The sequence below is a fragment of the Coturnix japonica genome, chromosome 24 (genome assembly GCF_054131305.1).
Source record: "Coturnix japonica strain WE chromosome 24, WE-NBRP24, whole genome shotgun sequence".
Taxonomy (NCBI): Eukaryota; Metazoa; Chordata; class Aves; order Galliformes; family Phasianidae; genus Coturnix; species Coturnix japonica.
The window spans coordinates 3,274,382-3,292,683 of record NC_140686.1 but is presented as its reverse complement, the minus strand read 5'-3'; the positions used below and the strand labels follow the sequence as shown (position 1 = coordinate 3,292,683).

Here is an 18,302-nt window from a genome sequence, read left to right as displayed (position 1 = left end):
CAATTCAGTTATTCATTAGATTTTACATTTTTGCTCTGGCTTTATTAATTACTGCTTTTTACGAACTGGGAATGTAGATGTTCCCTTTGCCACTGTGATAATTTGCCTTTGTAAGAGGCTTTTCAACATTTCATGCCATTTCCCCCATCGCAGGGGCTTTCTCCTTGGCTGTAAGATTTACTTTGAATCCTGCTATTGTTTGCCACGGAGCAGTTCCCCCAGAAGCCAGGTTTCCATAAAGCTGTCTGAATTCTGTTTGCATGCTTCCCTGCTGTTAAACAGTGTGTATGCAAAAGGCAAAATGCAAACTTGGGCTGCTCAGACCCCGTTCTGCCTCTGTGGTGTGATTGCTTCTATCAAATCCTTAACTCCTGGAGCATGTATGTGCAAATACAAACTCGGTTATGTCCCATGTGAGTGTTTAGTCTAGTGAGATCAATACTTTGCATGCTTGCCCAGCGTGCTGCTCACATAGCCTGCTTGTGGAGACTGCATCTCTGATGGGCTTGTTTGTGGTGCAATGGAGTAATAGCAGGATGTAACGTGTGCTGAAGGCAAGTGAATGCAGTGTGCTTTTCTTCTGGTTTCTTACACTCATTTATTGAAATCAAACTTTTTTGTAAACAGAAATGCTTTGCTGTGAGATGCTCCAGAAGAAGTAGGCTTGTTGAGTTGACGTCTGGGTTGCATAACTACATCCCAGCTGGTGGCAATGGGAGCACATAGGAAGCTGCTCCTTGCCACAGCTGAGGAATGGAAATGCTGTTCTGGGCCACCAGTGCCATACCCACCTGGTCCTGCTGGCACTCAGCTGAGTTCCCATCACTCTGGCTGGAGAGATCCTGGTGGAGGCTGAGTGGATCACTGAGTGGAGGCAGAGCATTTAGGTCAGGAAATGTTGAGATCTCTGAGGTTCTATGAAACTGTTGCAGTCTCTCCAACAAATTATGCCTCATCACTGGAGACGCTAAAGGTCAGGGGGACAGGGCTCTGAGCACCTGATGGAACAGTGGTTGTCCCTGTTCATTGCAGAGGAGTTGGGCCTTCAAGGGTCCCTTCCCACTGGAGTGATTCTATGATAACAGTCAAATCTGAAGTTTGAGCAATGCTGGACCTGTAAGACTTAAGCATGGTGAATGGCTTCCCTTAGCAAGTGGCTTTGATTGGAAAGCACTGATCTTGCTGGGACTGATGTATATGCTCAAGAGGCCTTGCTGGGAACCTGAGCTCACTGCGAAAGGTTCTCATTTACTCTCTTGTTTCCTCTGTCAAAGACCTTCTGGGTGAAAGCCCCATGAGGACTAAAGCAGCTGAGGAGGAGGAGTCCTGGTGCACCCCACAGCCATAGCACTGATTCAATGCTTGGGAGGGACAGAGGGGGTAAGAAGGATCAGACTGCTCCAAATTAACAAGGAGGAGAAACTGCTCTTGAAGTACAAAAGGATTGAGTTATCTCAGCACAAAGCCTTATGACGGATTGGTTTTTCTCTTGCTGATCATAAACTGAGGAAGTCAGTGCAGAGCAGTACAGCTCGCTAATTCGCTTAGCAGGGTGAGCTGCACCAGTCTGCGTCTGTAGGCATGAAATATATCAAGACATGCTTAGACTGCTGTGTCTTTAGGCAGCATCTTTCATGCAAATCATGGCTTTCCCCCCCTCCCCCCCCCCCAATAAATTACCCTTAATTTGAATCAATATAAAACCTGCCTTTCCATTACTGTGTGATGACTCTCTCCCGTTCCCCAGTGAATTCATAAATCTGTTTCACTTTCAAACCTCCAAATTATTTTAATAAGAAACAAGGAGAAGCAGCATAAACTTAAGTTTTCAGCATGACTTTTCAGGCCCAGGTGTCTGCACTCCAGTTTGCCACATCTTGATGCTAGCCTACTCATGTCATATGCTTAGGAGCCAAAGCTGAGCCAGTCAAGTTTGCATTCTCATTATTGCTATTCAGAGTCTGAATGCTTGCTGGTAAAAAGACACGAATATTGCATGGAGTCCAGGAACAGCTGCTAAATCCATTTGAGATTGCTGCAAAGCATAATTCAAGATGTTACTGTAAGAGCATTTTTCTACTATAGAATGATGTGCTGTTCTTTCAGGGTAAGTTTAGGTAGCACGCACCAGACATTCCCACTATGTGTTAGGTATGGCTAAATGTCATGTTTCCATTTCTTTTTCCATGCCTATTGCCTTCTTTCAGCTGATGGAATAGATTGAGAGACCACACGATGTGTCTGCAAAATCTGGAAATGAAGCTAAAATATGGCACAAAATACTGTACTCAGCTTTGATGTGTTCAGGAAGAAGAGATCGTTCTTATGCTATTTGCAGTTGAACCTTGCAGGCTTTGAGAGTGAAACTGTGAATCAATTGAGGCTGGAAGAATTTCTAGGCCTACGTTAGCCAAGAGCTTTCTGCATGTTTGTATTGATGTTACTGCAGCTCAGGCTGGGAAACTTGTAGTGCTGCATGCAGGGCCTGGGTGGGTTCTGCTTACCTTGTGCTCCCACTGTAGGAGGAATGGCTTAGAGTGATGGGTTTGAAAAATACAGGACAGTGTGGGAGAGAGAAGTAAAAGAGAGGCCTGCAATACCGTCAGCAGAGAACTCACTCTTTTGTGTTCTCAGCTCTTCCAGTTTTGCTTTTTAATTGAAATCTAACGAGGTCCATTTTGCGAAGTGCCAGCATCCTTCAAGTCTGTTTTTATTATGTGATTCCCAGTGTGCAGAGCTGAAGTCTACATCTGCAGCAGTTAACCTTGTTTACCTCCTCGCGATGACAAGCTAAAAGCTGTTGGCTTCCTCCCTGCCACCTGCTCCAGCTCTGTGTCCAGACATTGACACAGCAGTGATGTTGGCACTGTGGTTTCTCCCGGCCCTTTGTGACAATGTCATGGAGAAGCCAAGCTGTCTCCTTTCAATTCTGGCTTCTTCAAACACTTCTGAGGGTAAAAAAAAGGAGTAGGAGATAGTGATGCAACTTCCAATTGGTGCCAATGGAGAACAGGTGGAGGGCTCTGAGCAAAGGACCAAGAATGAAGGCAGAGCTTGAAAGAGCTCCTATTTGTGAAGCAGAGTTGGAGATAGCACCAAGCAGCCAGCTGACTTTGGCTTGGTTTTCCAGCTCATTAGTGAAAGGGGCAGAAGCAGAGCTGGGTTATCCTAAGGGGGCAGGTGGAGCAGTAAATTAGTTTATATTAAACTTCATCTTTTGAGACTCTTTCAATGGTGATGCCTTTTAATGTAGCCAAAAAGAGACCCAAGAATCTTTGGTGCATCAGGAGGAATATGTCATAAGAAAGAGGGGTGAAAGGAAGGCTGTTTGGAATGCTGCTGCCAAACAAAGAAAGGGGGATGGAGCTGATCTCGTGTATTTTCAGATGAGTGCCATTTATGTTTGGCAATAAGGGATGATGACTGTATTCGTTCAGATGATGCAAAATGAGAATCCAATGAACAGTTGTGATAGGAAACAAGTATTTCTTTTAACTTTCATTTTGAACACAACACAGGTATTTCCTCTCGTGCTTTTATGTCTTGAGGAACAAGCAGTGTTGCTTCTCCAAGGTGATGGAAGACTTCCAGCTCTCTCCTGACTTTGGACTCTCCCCAGGACATCAGAAAGTTAGGCCCAGCATTTATTCAAGAGGAAACGGGAAACAGTGACTTTGTTCAGTGAGAGTCACAAACAGTCTGTGCACAAATGAAGGCCCTCTGGGTACGAATGCTGTGAAGTCTCTTTGAAGGCCCTGGTGTCTCGGGCACAGGGTTTGTTTTCTTTTTGATGGAAGATTTGGATTAGTGTGGAAAGCAAAATCACGGGGTGAAGCTTCATGGCCTTGAGTGAGAGCAGGGACTTTGCAGCTGGGGAAGGTGTTGTGCAGGTGATTGGAATTCATGTTTTTAAGGGAGCTGAATGGCTTTTTCAAATGAGAACACAGGAGAAATCCTTTAGGGTTTGGATGATATAAACTGTGTATTTTGATGAGATGTAGGAAGATGGTCAGAAAAGATTTTGGGCTGAGGAGCAGCAGGCTGTTTATTACACAGATTCACCTCCTGTACCGCTCTGCAGTGGGGTTAATGGGGGCAGAGTGGCACACACCTCTGCTCCGTGGGCTCCTCATATCCCTGTGCTGCCCTGCACAGGGACACGTTGCAGTCCAGCAGGGGCTGTGCTTGGCTGCAGTGCTGCTTCTTTTTCTTCATGCAGATGCAGGGCTTCCTAAAGCTGTACCCCAGGGCTCTCACAGGTGTTCAGCTCACAGGTACTCCCTGTTTTGGTTCCATCCCCACATTGGGAAGCATGGGCTGTGCTCCCAGCATAGCTCTCCATTTGGGTACACCTCCTGTATTCCTTCCCATTTCTCAGCTCTGTGCCCAAGTGATGGGCTGAGTCCTTACCTTTGGTGGCTCTGCTCTAGCAGGATGGGACCAGCAGGTGCAGCCTTCTGCTGGCAGCCACGTGGATTGCTGGGCAGTATTCCCGAGCACTTCACCTTGTCTACCTTGGCAAAGCTACTCAGGAAAATATGGTCAGTCTTGCTAAAAATACTGTTATGCAAGACAGCATCTTAACCACTGCATCCCAAGCAAATACTTTGCATAGAGAAATTTATGTTCTTTACTCTGTGTTATCTGGCTGGAAAAGCTGACCATTTTTCTGCAAAAAGCAACTTGGCTTTTTTTGCTGGCCAAAGCAGTTCGGGTGGATTTATTTGCTTTTATTCAGAATGTTTAAACAGGGATTCTAATGTTGGCTTCAAGAGGAAGAAGTTCTGGCCCTGTTATTTATGGCAGGTGTACATTTGTAGGGGGAACTGGGCTGTGCTCCCTTCTGCTTTGTAAGGCTGAATTGTAACAGATTGACCTGCAGCAGTTTCCAAAATCTTTGTGACCAGCCAGTGTATATCTTGGGGAATTGTGCTGGATGGGAAGATGTTAATTTAAATAATAGGAAAATGGGCATGGAAATTGCACAGCCTATTTCTGCCCTTCGCTTACTGTGTGTGGTTTTCTTATCTCCCTGGTGAGGAAAATGCAAAGGTGGGACAGCTGATGGCATAACTGGAGAGAGAGCTGTATAAAGTGCAATCACTGCCTTTGTTATTAACAGACTGTGCAAAAGAAAACTAGGCATACCTTCTGTCTTAATGCATTCTGCCTTTCTGGCATGGTATGGAAAGCTCATGTTGGGAAGTCAGTAGCATCTGGAGAACTTGGGTAGGTAGAGGCATGCAGGTTATTGGATGAGCAGCAGAGCACAGCGAGCCTTACGCCTTTTGTTCATGTGTAATTGGAGCCTGAGATGCTGGTGTTTCAGTTCTGTGCTATGTCAGAAAACAAAGATGCAGACTGTGAGAGGAGTGTCAGGCAGCCGGTGTGGGAAAATGGAGTTTTGATTTATGGCGCTGGCATGAGACAAACTGCAGGGGTCCAGGGCAGTGCTGGTTTATGGGTGAGTTCTGGTCATTAGTGCTGATTCCTTCTTTCAAGGTCATTTTTTACTATTTTGTGTGTGTGACTTTTCATAGGTTGGTGCATCTTATCCTAACAGAGCAGCTCTGGGCTTGATTCATTTATCCATCTCCTTTTGAGATTAGCACGTGGCCATGCACTTATGTGCCCTTAGCAGTAAAGGAAGATAAATATGTGTTTGAGTGGGTTGCTGGGCTCAAAGTGTTTGCTTAGGTGCTTCCAGCTTGTATGTTGTACCAAACATCCTTGTTGACACTGCTGGTAGGTATTCAGCTGTGCAATTGCAGGCATGCTCTGCAGCATCTCAGGATGGCACACCTGGATGGAGATTGGTCCTTCATGCTCCCTTTAGGGAAGCAAACACCTCTAATGCAAGTGGAAATGGAAATCTGTGCTCTGTCTCATAGGCTGTTCTTTGCTCTTGGGTCACAGCTGATGGTGACACTACTTTGTAACTTGCTCCCTGTATTGCAGGACCCACTTAAAATGCCTGGGAGCTGTTTGTGCTGTGCTGCTGAGGATGGTCCTGAGCAAGAGGCTGTGAGATGAAAGGAGACTATTTTCATTCCTAACTAAATTCCAGGCTGGGCAAAGGTGTTGGGCTGTCAGGTTTGAATTCAGCAGTGCTAATTGTTGATATTCAGCTTAATCCCTGATTCCAGGAGATGTCAGTGAAGAGGACAGGGCAATTAATTCATCACAGCTTAGCCTGGCGTGCAGTGACTGGGGAGAAGCCAGCTCCAGCTCACTGGGCTGAGCTATAGAAGGGATGCATGTCATTTTAGGAGCGTTTTGATAATCCTTTTGTAGTCAGTTCCAGCTCGAAAGTAGGAGGGGAACCTGTGGTTGGGACTGGTCATTTCTTGTTCTTGTCTCAGATTGTAATGCAAGCTGCTTTTGGTGTTAGATATTTCATGATACACGCTCAGATTCAAAATGACTTGTTTCAGGAAGTCAGGTTAACACAGCAGAGCAATGGTTATGGTGTAAGCTGGTATTTGTGGGGTCAGTGATTCCTGAAGTGGTGCCACATGAGATGCTCAGGAGGCAGCTTCACCTATACCCTGCTGGCCCCAACTAAACGGAAGGAGATAGCATCTAGGAGACAACTAGAGCTGGTTTCCTTCTACAATAAATAACACAGTTAACTTGTAAAGCACGTGGCTTCTTAGCACCTGGCTCGGGGAGCACTGCTTCCCTCAGGCAGTGACTCAGGAAATGAAGGAAATGTTCTAATAACTTTGAGTTCAAGGATATTTGTCAGACTTTAGAGCCTTGGTTTGTTTGTGTTTATTTTTGAGAAACAGGGGAAAAATGAAATTTGCTTGTAGGCTTTATTAGAGCATAGAGTGGAATATGTAAAGCAAGATTAAAAATGAAATAGCCTATTGTTTCCCAAGGTACTTTCAAGCATGAGGCTTCTCAGCTGCTTCCCCTCCCATCCATCTGCAGGCACAGCACTGATATCCCACCCCTTTTCTCTCTGCGCTTCTGATTTGTGTAAGGAATTCTAGTCCTGGAGAATCACATTTTGTCTGCAACAAACTTTTCTCATCAGTCTGGGGAACGCTATGCCAGCCCTGTTGTGGAATGGAAGCCAGAGTATGAAGGACTGTGGTGGGTTGTGGGTGGCTGCCTGCAGGTGGGGGAAGCTGCTGCCCTGGGGTAGGGATGGGGTTCATGGACAAATAAAGGACCCAAGGGTAAAATAAATTCCAATTTCAAGCCTTGTTTCTGAAGCCAGGGGTTGAAAAAGCAATAATAATCCAAGAAAAGCTTCCTTTTTTTTGCTCAGTGGGGATGTACCTAGCTAGGGATGTACCTGTGCATGAGGTGGGTTTGTTGTACCCTCAGGTCTCTCCATAGCAAGGAGCAGGCTCTGAGCTGGAATGCTGCTAGCTGAAAAAGTAAATGTGCTGCCAGCTGTCAGCTCCAAGTATGCCCTTGTGGTAGGGGTTGTGTGAGGGAGAATGAGGAGGCAGGACGGGCCGCTTTGTAGGGATGGGGATATAAAACATCAATGGGGATGCAGGGGATAATGTAATGGATTTATAGGTTTCAGATGCCTTCACTGAATTGCTGTGCAGGCTGTCACAAAAATGGGAAATAGATATATGGAATTGCATAATGTGTCTACAAAGTAGCATTTGATTTAACAGCTGTACTTAGCATTTGCATTCCAACAGGCTGCAGTCCCTGAAATCAGAGGGGAAGCTTGTAGTCCTAATGGTTGGTGATGAATGTGGCTGTAGAGACCAAGCTTTGCTCACCAACGTTAATTAGTTCTATATGGCAAAGGATGTAACATAAAATGATGTGTAGCGTTGTGTAGGTTTCAGGGAGAAGGACCGTATGAACATGTTTTTGCCTTGACTGACAAGCTCTCAATCCTGAGACATCAGAGTTTGCTGCCCTCAGATTTAAGGTTATGGCACATGAAATCCTAATAACTTCATTATTCATCAGTGTGAGAGCTTACCTGAATGTGCTGATGTACAGGAAGATCAAATGGATACAGCAGCCATGGCTTGAGCAGAATATCTCCCTGTTAATTTATTTAAGAGGATTAAAGAGAATCTGAACAACCATCCAGGGCTCCCGGGGGGTTTAGTGCACAGTACTGCAGGGCGAGAAGGACCATTACAACAAAGTGATGACATCTTTATCATGATTTATTGTTATATTGAGCTTAGGTCCTCACAACTGTGCCAGGATGCATCCTTCCAAGGAATGTCTAAACCCAAAGGGCTATTGATCACATCCCTTGATGCTTTGTTTTGCTGTTTAATTACCACGTTCTTAACAGTAGAAACCCTGCAGGGTAAATTTTTTGGCCTCCAGTTTTCAGCTGTTCTTCCCCTTACTGGTGTTATGTATGATAATACTGATGAACCCCTATAGTAATACACTCCAACATTACAGTGCCTTTTTGCTTGGTGTGGACACGCAGCTGCCCGTACGTCTGAGAGGTATGGAAAAATCACACAAGTTAGAATTAATTTGTTATAATTATGTGTTTCCTTCTGAAGAAAGATTTGCAGTGGAGAGCAGCCCTGTGCTTCCTAGTTCATTTACTCTCTGCTGTGGCCTTTCCTTTGAGGATGGAAGCCTTACATCGTAATAGAAGTTTTACAGTCAGAGATGATGACAGCTAGTAAAGCATTCACTTTTCCCCAGCAAATTGTGTTAAATTAGGCGGTGTGAAGGAGGAGAGAGCTGTGCTCTCAGTGTTATGTCTTCATTTTGTGGCTGTTAACACGGTGTTTGGTCAGTGATTTCAAGGGGTTGCTGTTCTGAACTTTAAATTGTATAAAACACGGAGTAGGATGGAGTAAACAGGGGAGCTGCTGGTTGGTGGGGCTGGGCGCACTGGTGTAGGTTGGATGTCTGCTTAAATAACAAGTAGTGAACTTAGTAACCATCCTGGTTCTGACACTGACCTGTTGTGGTTTATTCTCCGTAGTCTTATTACAGCAGATTTGTCACTAAACAGTTGGAAATCAGCTAAACTGGAAAGTGTCAGCATTTGTTCTGTTGATGTGTCCAACATTTTATCCATGAGGAATTTGGACTGGCCTGGCCAGGTTTGGCAGTTTGGATGGATGCTGAACTGAGCAATGTCTGGAGTATATTCTCTGCACCCCCATTATGTCCCTGCTGTCTGGGGGGGCTCATCCTCCTGCTGTGCTGGGAACGTGGCTCTTACTTACCTCCCTGAGTTCCTCTGCCTTCTGATCTTTTGATTACTTCCAATGTATTGCTTCAATTTAAGAAACATTTCCTAATGATGAAAACAAAAGGAAGATTTAGGATCTATTTGTCTGTTTCTTGGCTTCACGCTGTGCAGTAGCCTGGGCCCGCGTTTGCTGTGATCACAACAGCAGCAATGTTGAGCCCTAAAACTTTTCCTTCAGACCACTGAGTCACCCAGGAGCCAAAAGGTAAATTGCAAACAACGCCTGCAAACTCAAGGCAGCCACTGCAGTGTGCAGAGGGGGCGGCTTTCAGAGGGCGACAGCTGTCTGCTGTGCAGGAGATAACTGGGGAGCTGGTTAAAAAACATCGAGCTTCAGTCTTGTGAGACGTTTCCTTCTCTCCTTATTTGCATTTATTCTGCATCAGAGTCAAAACAAATATTTTCAATATTTTCAATCAAAGTGAAATTCTTTTTTTTTGAGCCTCTTGTTGTTTGTTTTCTGTCTAGGTTTTAAAATGTTTAATTTTATTGTCTGGGTTTCTTTTGCAGAATACAGCAGCGTGATGTGACACGGCTAGTCTTTTAAAATAGATTATTTTAAAATAATTTGGAGCAGCTGTTGTCTGGTGATTGAGTCATATCATTTTCTTAGATTAGAATCTCTTGTTTATTTTGTAATGAAATGGTTTGACACTTGGAACAAGAAATGAAGATAAATAGTCAGCATACCAGCGAGGAAAAGCAGGTGCTTATTTCAGCAGCCTTCTGATTCTAGGAAATGCCATATTTCTTCTCCACGCATGTTTCAGTGCATTTTAAAGCGACTCTTATGGAGTCACAAATTTCCATGGTTTCTTATTGAAAAAATGTTCTGCATTTGATTCCCTCCTTCAGAACTTTGCATCATTTCAGGGGAAGAGCAGGATCTCTCAGTGCCTGCTCACCTCACCACCATCTGATCTATGTGCAGATGATTTGCAGCTGTGCTCTGTCAGCCTCTGATACATTGCGGTGCATTACCAAGTGGACAAACACTCTGGATTTGGGATGGGATTGCAGTGTATTGTTGTTGTTTTCTTCCATCCACAGGCAAGAATCCTTAGAGAAACGTGGGGATGGGAACGCAGTCACTGCCTGCAGGAGCTTTTCACATCAGGGTGCTTTGCTGACAGGTTTATTCATGGGCAGATCTACACTGATGCCTTCAGAAAAGTAGCGCTGATGCATGTATGCTTTGTAAAAACAAACTCCATTCTCTTACTTATACATGAAGCCCAATTTATAACTGATATGTTACAGCAACTCTTTGTTCTGTAAGGAAGCACAGATACATCCTGTAGCACGTTGCAGATGTTTTTGGTGAAGAAATAACAAAGCTTCCACAACTAGAGATTATCCCAGCTGTGAGAAGTGTGTGGTGAGCCTGGGGCCTGAGCAGTGGGGCTGTGGGGTGGCCAGCAGCAAGCAGCCCAGCTGGCGTAGAAGGGCAAAATGATTCTACTTTATTCTAAGCTGGAAGAGAATTTGCCTCCTTTTCCAAATAGTGCTCTGTTTTTGGGGCCACTTCGCATTTCACCTGTGTTTTTGCTGCTTAACCATCAGCACTCAGCAGTTATGGAAATGCATAGAAGCCCTCAACCTCAAAAATGTTTGTGTGGAGGAGTGTAATAACCCTCATTTTATAAATGGCAAAACAGAGGCTTAGAGAACATGGCTGTGAAGGAGGCCATTGGCAGAGCTAGAAGCACAGCTGTACTCAGGCCCACGAAACCTCCATCACCACATCGTTCTTGCTGTGGGCAGCAGAGAAGAGCTCGAGACTTGCTCTTGTATGAGCAATAAAATCATACAATCATATACTTAGTAATGTTGGAAAAGACCATTAGGATCGCCAAGTCCAACCCCAACCCATCCCTCAGTGCCACATCTCCGCAGGTCTGGAGCACCTCCAAGGGATGGTGACCCCACCACCTCCCTGGGCAGCTGTTCCACGGCATCACCACTGCTTTGGGTAAGAAATTTCTCCTGATAGCCAATCTGAACAAGGTAACAAGCTGTATCTGCTGGCACAGCTACACTTACCTGTCTGTTGTTTCTGCCCATGGACTTGAATGCTGCAGAGCCATGCACACACTGCCAACTTTGTACTGCAGTTTTTGTTTTCCTTCTCCCTGTTCCCATATTAAAATGGTTGTGTTTTGGGGGCAAGGATTGTTCTCACTTACCTGGGTTAGTAAGGTTCACATCTGTGTGAATGGTCTCTGCTGCAGGAACCATCTTGCAGTTTGGTTATGTCAGGAGCGTGTCTTTACCACAGTTTAAATGTCCTTGGAAGAACTCATTTGGGGCAGTGACTGATTTGAGTCAATGGTCTTTATGAACGTTGGCCCAGGCTGTAACCTCAAATAATGTTGGATGTGTTCTCTCAAGTGCTGTTTTCTCCTTCCCACTTCTTATGAGTTGAACCCATGCTGGTTTAAGATCCCTTGTGCTCGTTTAGTGAGCAGCAAACCTCCCTCTCTTTTTATTTCAGTGCTTTTCCTTTTTGTTATTGTTTTTTTCCTCTCTCTCAAGAACATTTTTACCCACTTGCCTTTAGGGGATATGCATGTATATTGATGAAGAAAAATAACCCATTTTGTACTAACTTTAGAACTGGTAAAGGTAAGCGAGTGCATTTATTTAAATACAGATTGAGGACAGTTTCATCTTCCACTTTCATTTCTGGCCTTCTGAGCAGCGTGTTTGCAAACAAACAGCCATGGCTTTGCAGAGGACACCCCATGAGCTTGGAGCCTTGTGGATGTTCCTCATCTTTTTCCCAAACTCCACATTATTTCCTTCTGCAGAAGCACATGGAATTATCACTGCACTAACACTGTTTACAAATAGAGCGTACGGACTGCAGCAGTTCATTCCTAATAAACACCATGCATGCATTTTTCATTCTGGAGTTTGCCTTGGCTGGGTCACATCTCTTTGTTTAAGGTCTTTGATCCCATTCAGGTTCTGCAGGTAGAGGTGCACAGGCACCTCACTGTACCTGAGGACAAGGAGCAGGACTAAGCGTTTCTCCTCCTGCATTTAATTGCCTTGTTTTAATGATCACTGCGCCAAGTTCTGTCTCTTTCTCAGGTCTCCAGCAAGCAATAAAAATTTAAAAGCCAGTTGTAATTCCTGGAAAAGTTAGCAGGTTTGCAATGGAATCGCCTGCAAGCTGCTTATTTCTAATTCCTTTTTTATCCTGTTCCTATTAAAGCCCCATCTTCTAAATATTGTTTATTTATTTTTCCTCTGAACTGAACATTTTCCTCCTGTCACAACTTAGAAATTTTCAAAGACTCGTTCAGCAAAGCCAGGAATGAGATTTTCATGGAGTCCTCCATAAAATATTGAAGACTTCATATATTAACATACATTGATTTATTCATAGTGTTTCATTACAAATAAGCGAGGATCCCATAATATAAGGAAAGGTTAGGAGAGCAGCGGAGCGCATTATATTATATTGACAGCTCAGTTGAAATTGAGCTGCCTCTGGATTGAATTTGGAGGGTGAGGGAGGAATTCGCTGGTAAATAAGTCATGAGCTCTCCTTGCCAAGTGTCTGCGTATCAGTGGGGTTGTCGTGGGGAAGCAGAACGGAGCTCAAGCAGAATTTCAAAGGTGTGTGTTCAGCCTGGGTTCCCCTGCAGGTGTGTTAGAGGTGCAGAGCATGTGGGGCTGCAGCCTGGCTGGATTGCTCTCAGGCGTGGTGCTGTGTGTGAGCCTGCAGCCCAGGGCTAAAAACAGGGAATTCTATCAGCAACCGTCTTGTGAGCTCAAGGAAAACAAGTGGGACTGTTGTCTAAAGGCTTGGTGATGTTTATTTCATGTGGACCTGTCATTTAATTTCAGTCTTTCATTTTGGCACGATGTCTTTGGCTTAGGAGAAGAATTCAGGCAGTTTTGTTGTCAGTAACAACCTCCTGTTTCTTCTCACAAAGCCTGCTGAAAACAACAACTTCCTGGTGGAAAACGTATCCCTGCGTGCAGAGAAACTTCCCCTGTGCTGATGGGGTCGAATGGGAAATTCACCTAAGAGTTCTGCAGGTTGTGCTGTGCTCAGCTTCAGCTGCAGAAGTTTGGGGTTGGGAACAAAAAGCAGTTCTTGGTGCCTTTTGTTGTACATCACTACGTGCTGAAGGGAAGAAATAGGTTTCATCCAAAGCAAAGCCTGGAAAAATGGTGATATTCACGTGGCAGCATCCAAACCTAGGGAGGTTCACTGGTGATACTGAGCTTATCTGCCCTTTTATTTTCGATCTGGAGTTCCAAAAGGGGAGTAGAAAAGGGTCATAGAGAGAGCCCAGGTGCAGAAGACCCCTATCACCTCACTGTCCTTGTTCTTCGTTTGCAGATTACTTACAAGGCCGTTGGGTCTCTGGATCCCAGTGCTGACCTGTCCAGCCAAAGAGGGAAAGTCTTCAAACTAAGGAATGAAACGCATCACCTCTTTGTAGGATTATACCCAGGGACTACGTATTCATTCACCATCAAAGCCAGCACAGTGAAGGGCTTTGGGCCACCCATCACAACACGGATCGCAACTAAGATTTCAGGTATTGCTTTGGGGAAGACAAAAAAAGGAACTTTGCAGGGCTTTGTTCTTTAGATCTACAGCTGATGTGTGAAACAATAAAAATGCATTCAGTTTGGTGTCTCCTCCATGAGTTTCATGGGGACCACAATCTATTATCTATGTTCGTTCAGATTACAGTGCAAGGGTTTGTTTGTGGATGCCTTTGGAGGATTTCAGATGGGAGCCTTTGTTGCTTCTATAGATAAACCCTCACTACAGCAGGCTATTCAAATTATATATTCAGTCACATAAACTCCTTCAAAAGTGTGGCTTCATCTCAAGAACACACCAAAAATGGACACAGTAATTGAAGTAATTGAATTAATAGCAGAAGGAGATGAAAATAAAGAAGGGAAACAGTATTTCTTTCTTCCTGAGTAAGGCCAGGAGGAGAGCTCCAGGTAGGCAGACAAGGATGTGAGAGGCACTCAGATCAGGAGGAACTGCAGAGAGAAAGCTCCTGGGTGCTCAGGAGAAGCGAGGAAACTTGATCTGGCTACCAATAGCTCAGCTGGGTGAGGTGGTGGCTGAGATGGCATCAAACGAACATGTGCAGAATGAAATAGGGAACCTGGCTTAGGGGAATTCTCAGAACAGAGCTTAAAATGAACGTTTTTTGGTGTATCTAAATGACATCAAATCAAACTTTTGGGACAATTGTAATGTTGAAATATGCAGCTCTGTATTTTCCCTTATCTTCAGAACTGGTTGGTAAGTTGTTAGCAGTAAGTAACAGTGTAAAATTTTAAGGAAATAAACTATCTCTGTTCTTTGCACTGACCATCAGCGAAGTTGGAGCCTTTTAGATGTAGTTAGAAGCTCATGTCACATCCACCTGGAGTACAACCACAGGCTTTAATGCTGCTTGCAGAGGGAAGGCATGGTGTGTCCTCTGCTTATCTCTGGCCAGAGGAATAAAACAGCACGGGAATGGGAGTGCTTTTCTCCTCTTGTCCAGTTTCTTTTCATTTTAAGGGAGTGCTCAGGTCTTGTTAGAAGCCTGCATGCTTATTAACTGTATAGCGCTGAGCTCAGTTTCTCATCTTTATTTCTCTGTCCTCTAAACTTCTTGTTTGCAATAGGCCCCATGCAGGCATCTCTGATGTTAGATCATACTGTTGTGTGGTCAGCTGTACGCATGGGATTTTGAAGTTACTGTTATACTTGCTTTAAGATAATCCTAGAGGAAGTAGGGAGGAAAATGAGATTTGCATTGACTTGTTTTCACTTCTAAGAATGTCTTTGTTTGGCTGTCTGGAAGTTGATAGTTTTAAAATGAAATCCATCTATGTTGTAGGCATGTGTGAATTGTGTATTTGCAGAGAGTGCAGTGGTATCAGGTACTGGGTACTGCTGGTACCCTGTATCTTTATGTGACTCATACTGCTTCCCTCAGTGCACAGCGCCTTCTGCAGAGGAAAACAACAAACTGGCATTTGTTCTGAACTCATTGCCAGCTTATGGATAGGGAAGTCAGTTGCTGAGCTGATAATAGGAAACACCGTGCTTAACAGTTCTCAGGCATTTAGATAAAAATCCTGATTGTAAACAGGATTACTGTGGAAATCGCTGTGAGAAGGTTAAATGTGGGACCCCCACAGTGCAGCTTGCCCTTGAGAGTTGTAGATGAACTGAGTGGGACTACGTTCTTCATGTAAATTCTTCTATTTGCTTTATAGTTAGGGATATTTCAACAAAGCTTACGTCTTTGGAATAAACACAGCGCTGCTCAAATCCTTTAGTATTTTTGTCCCTAAGGGACGTCTGCTATTGGGGAAGGTAGTATTAACATAATGAGTAGGCTGTGTTTCCTAGGGAAACCTGTCCCACCTTGATGACATGACCCTAGCAGGAGGTAATAAAGCAGAAATAGGAAGAGGAATGTGGCCAAGTGTAAATAGTCACTGGTTTTCCATAATGCCACAAGGAACACCACTGGTGGAGTGATGGATACTGTGGCCGGTCACTGCCCACAGCACTTGCTGGTAGACACATCACTAAAGCACTGGGGTTAAATACCCGTTTGAGTGCCCAAGTAATTCCACACTACTCTCTTTTGATGCTTTCCCACTTCATAATGTACCTTCCAGCTAATCAAGGAGACATAGCTCACACATGCATTAAAAATTCTGCAGGTAGGTGCCCCATGTCGGCACTGGAGGGCCACAGTAAGAATGGGATCCAACCCAGAATTAGTCACGGATATTGAGAAAGTATTTTAATGTCTCATTGGAAAAATGTTAAACAGCCTCCAAGAAATGTTAATAAGCACATTGCTATCACTACCACAGGCAGCAACTGGTGTCTCAGTAACGTGTTGCTCTTTGTTCTGCTGCAGCACCATCAATGCCGGAATACGACACGGACTCGCCCTTGAATGAGACCGACACCACCATCACTGTCATGCTGAAGCCTGCTCAGTCCCGTGGAGCCCCTGTCAGGTGGGTGGTTCCTCCTCCCTTGTTTTTGCAGTGTTCCCCTCTCTTTCCTCCACAGGTTTCACTTTTTGTTCTCATCTGATAATGGAGCTGTTGAAAGCGAATGCTGCCTACAAGGCCAACTTGCCTGTTGATTCTGCCTTCTGCATTTCTTTTTATAAATGCGTCCTGCTGCTAACCTCCAGGATTGGTTGCTGATGGCATTGTGTGGGGAAGATGATCAGGGGGCTGGAGCACCTCCCCTATGAGGACAGGCTGAGGGAGTTGGGTTTGTTCAGCCTGGAGAAGAGAAGGTTGCGGGGTGACCTCATTGCAGCCTTTCAATACCTGAAGGGAACTTACTCCCAGGAAGGGAGTAAACTCTTCGAAAGGGCTGATAATAGCAGGACTAGGGGAAATGGTTTTAAGTTAAAAGAGGGAAGATTTAGGTTGGATGTTAGGGGGAAGTTCTTCACTAGGAGAGTGGTTAGGCCCTGGAACAGGCTGCCCAGGGAGGTTGTGGATGCCCCGTCCTTGGAGGTGTTCAAGGCCAGGTTGGACGGGGCCCTGGGCAACCTGATCTAGTAAAGGTGTATGTTTGGTGGCCCTGCCAGGCAGGGGGTTTGGAACTTCATGGTCTTTGAGGTCCCTTCCAACCTGGGTCATTCTGTGATTCTGTGTGCTGTGGTGTGAGCTCAGCAAGCATGGAGGAGGCTGCAGGCCTCCATCTCCTGCCCTTGTATCCATGAGGGACAGGTCTTTGTTGTAATTATACAGTAGGAATGCCTGAACTAGTGTTTTCAGGTCATTTGTTCTGAATTTGGATCTTTCCAGGCTCCTCACTTTTCAGTGTTAGAAGCCAGCTGTTGCTCCCAGCTTGATGTAGAGAGGAGGCGATGGAGGCTGGCAGAGGTCTGCTGGCTTAGTAGGGTGCCACCAGCTGTAGGTGGGCAGTTTCCATTTGCAGAGTGGAAGACTTAGGGGCAGGAAGCTGTATGGATGGATCTTGTGGAACAGGATGATGGCCTTGTAGGAAACATCTGTGACTAATCCTGGGCTGGATCCCATTCTAATTCTCTCAGAAGTGAATAGGCTTTGTTCATCCCACAGATGAGTTCCTAGTGCTTCTTGAAGGTGTCTCACTAAGTGTTCAGGGGCAGCTTACTCACGTGTGGACTCGTTTAATTTAATGAAATGTCCCATCTCAGTTAGTGCTCCATATACGTCACTGTTTTTTCCCAAATTGCACCATTAGTTTAAAGCAAAATATCTATTTTAAAAACTGAGCACCACCCCCTTTCTAATCATTCAGGCTTCAACATTTCCCTTTTAATCTCTGCTACTCCATATGAACAAATTTAGGAGCCTATTTTCTGAGTCCTTTAGGGATATTGTTGTGCTGGAAAATGGCTGTAAAATCACAGAGCTCTGTTTTGTTTTATTTCTTTATATGGGGGAACGTTCCTGTATCTCGTTTTACCACCTGCTGTCTTAAGAGTGTTGCTATTTCAGCTTTTTATTGAAAGTCTTGTGATTTTTCTTGAAGCCAATTTCCTACACTTTAACCTCTTTCAGTGAATAGCGTCTTTTTCAGCAAATGCATCATTGTAAGGAAAAAAAATCTACAAGTTTTCCTAATTTTTCACTCTTTGTTTAATTCCATTATGGCGTATAGTACACACAAATATTACACCCTGCAAATGCCACATCGAGATGATGAGATGACTTTCTTTCTTGAGCCCAGTCCATTGACACAGATGAGTGTGAAAACCAGAGCAGAAGTGTGTGCGTGGTAGGGGAGCTATAGCTATTAGCTGTGGCAGCTGAGCAATGACTGAATACCTTTTTCTGTATAAATATAGCCTGTTCTTAGACTAACTTCAGGAAACCCAACAAATTTGACCTTGTATTAGTTTTTTCCCACCCAGTTCCCTTTTCTTTCAACCTGTTCTGCACACTTTCCAGTTTGGGTAAATCTCTTTTAGTACAATATCTAAAAGCAGGCAGCGCTCCCTCAGAGGCTTCAACACCATCCAGCCAATGAGAAGGATGTGTTATGAACTGTTGGTGACACTTAACACAT

At 44.5% G+C, this 18,302-nt stretch overlaps 1 protein-coding gene across 9 annotated transcripts in view; it reads left to right on the top strand.

Annotated features, from left to right (window-relative positions):
* LOC146757038 (receptor-type tyrosine-protein phosphatase T-like) overlaps nucleotides 1-18,302 on the top strand; it is a 114,821-nt gene that overhangs the window by 61,848 nt on the left and 34,671 nt on the right. For all 9 annotated transcript variants that reach the window (XM_085523341.1, XM_085523339.1, XM_085523340.1 and 6 more), the window contains 2 exons: nucleotides 13,581-13,782; nucleotides 16,141-16,243. In XM_085523341.1, the coding sequence (XP_085379467.1) occupies nucleotides 13,581-13,782; nucleotides 16,141-16,243 (305 nt within the window). The remainder of the gene's footprint in view (nucleotides 1-13,580; nucleotides 13,783-16,140; nucleotides 16,244-18,302) is intronic.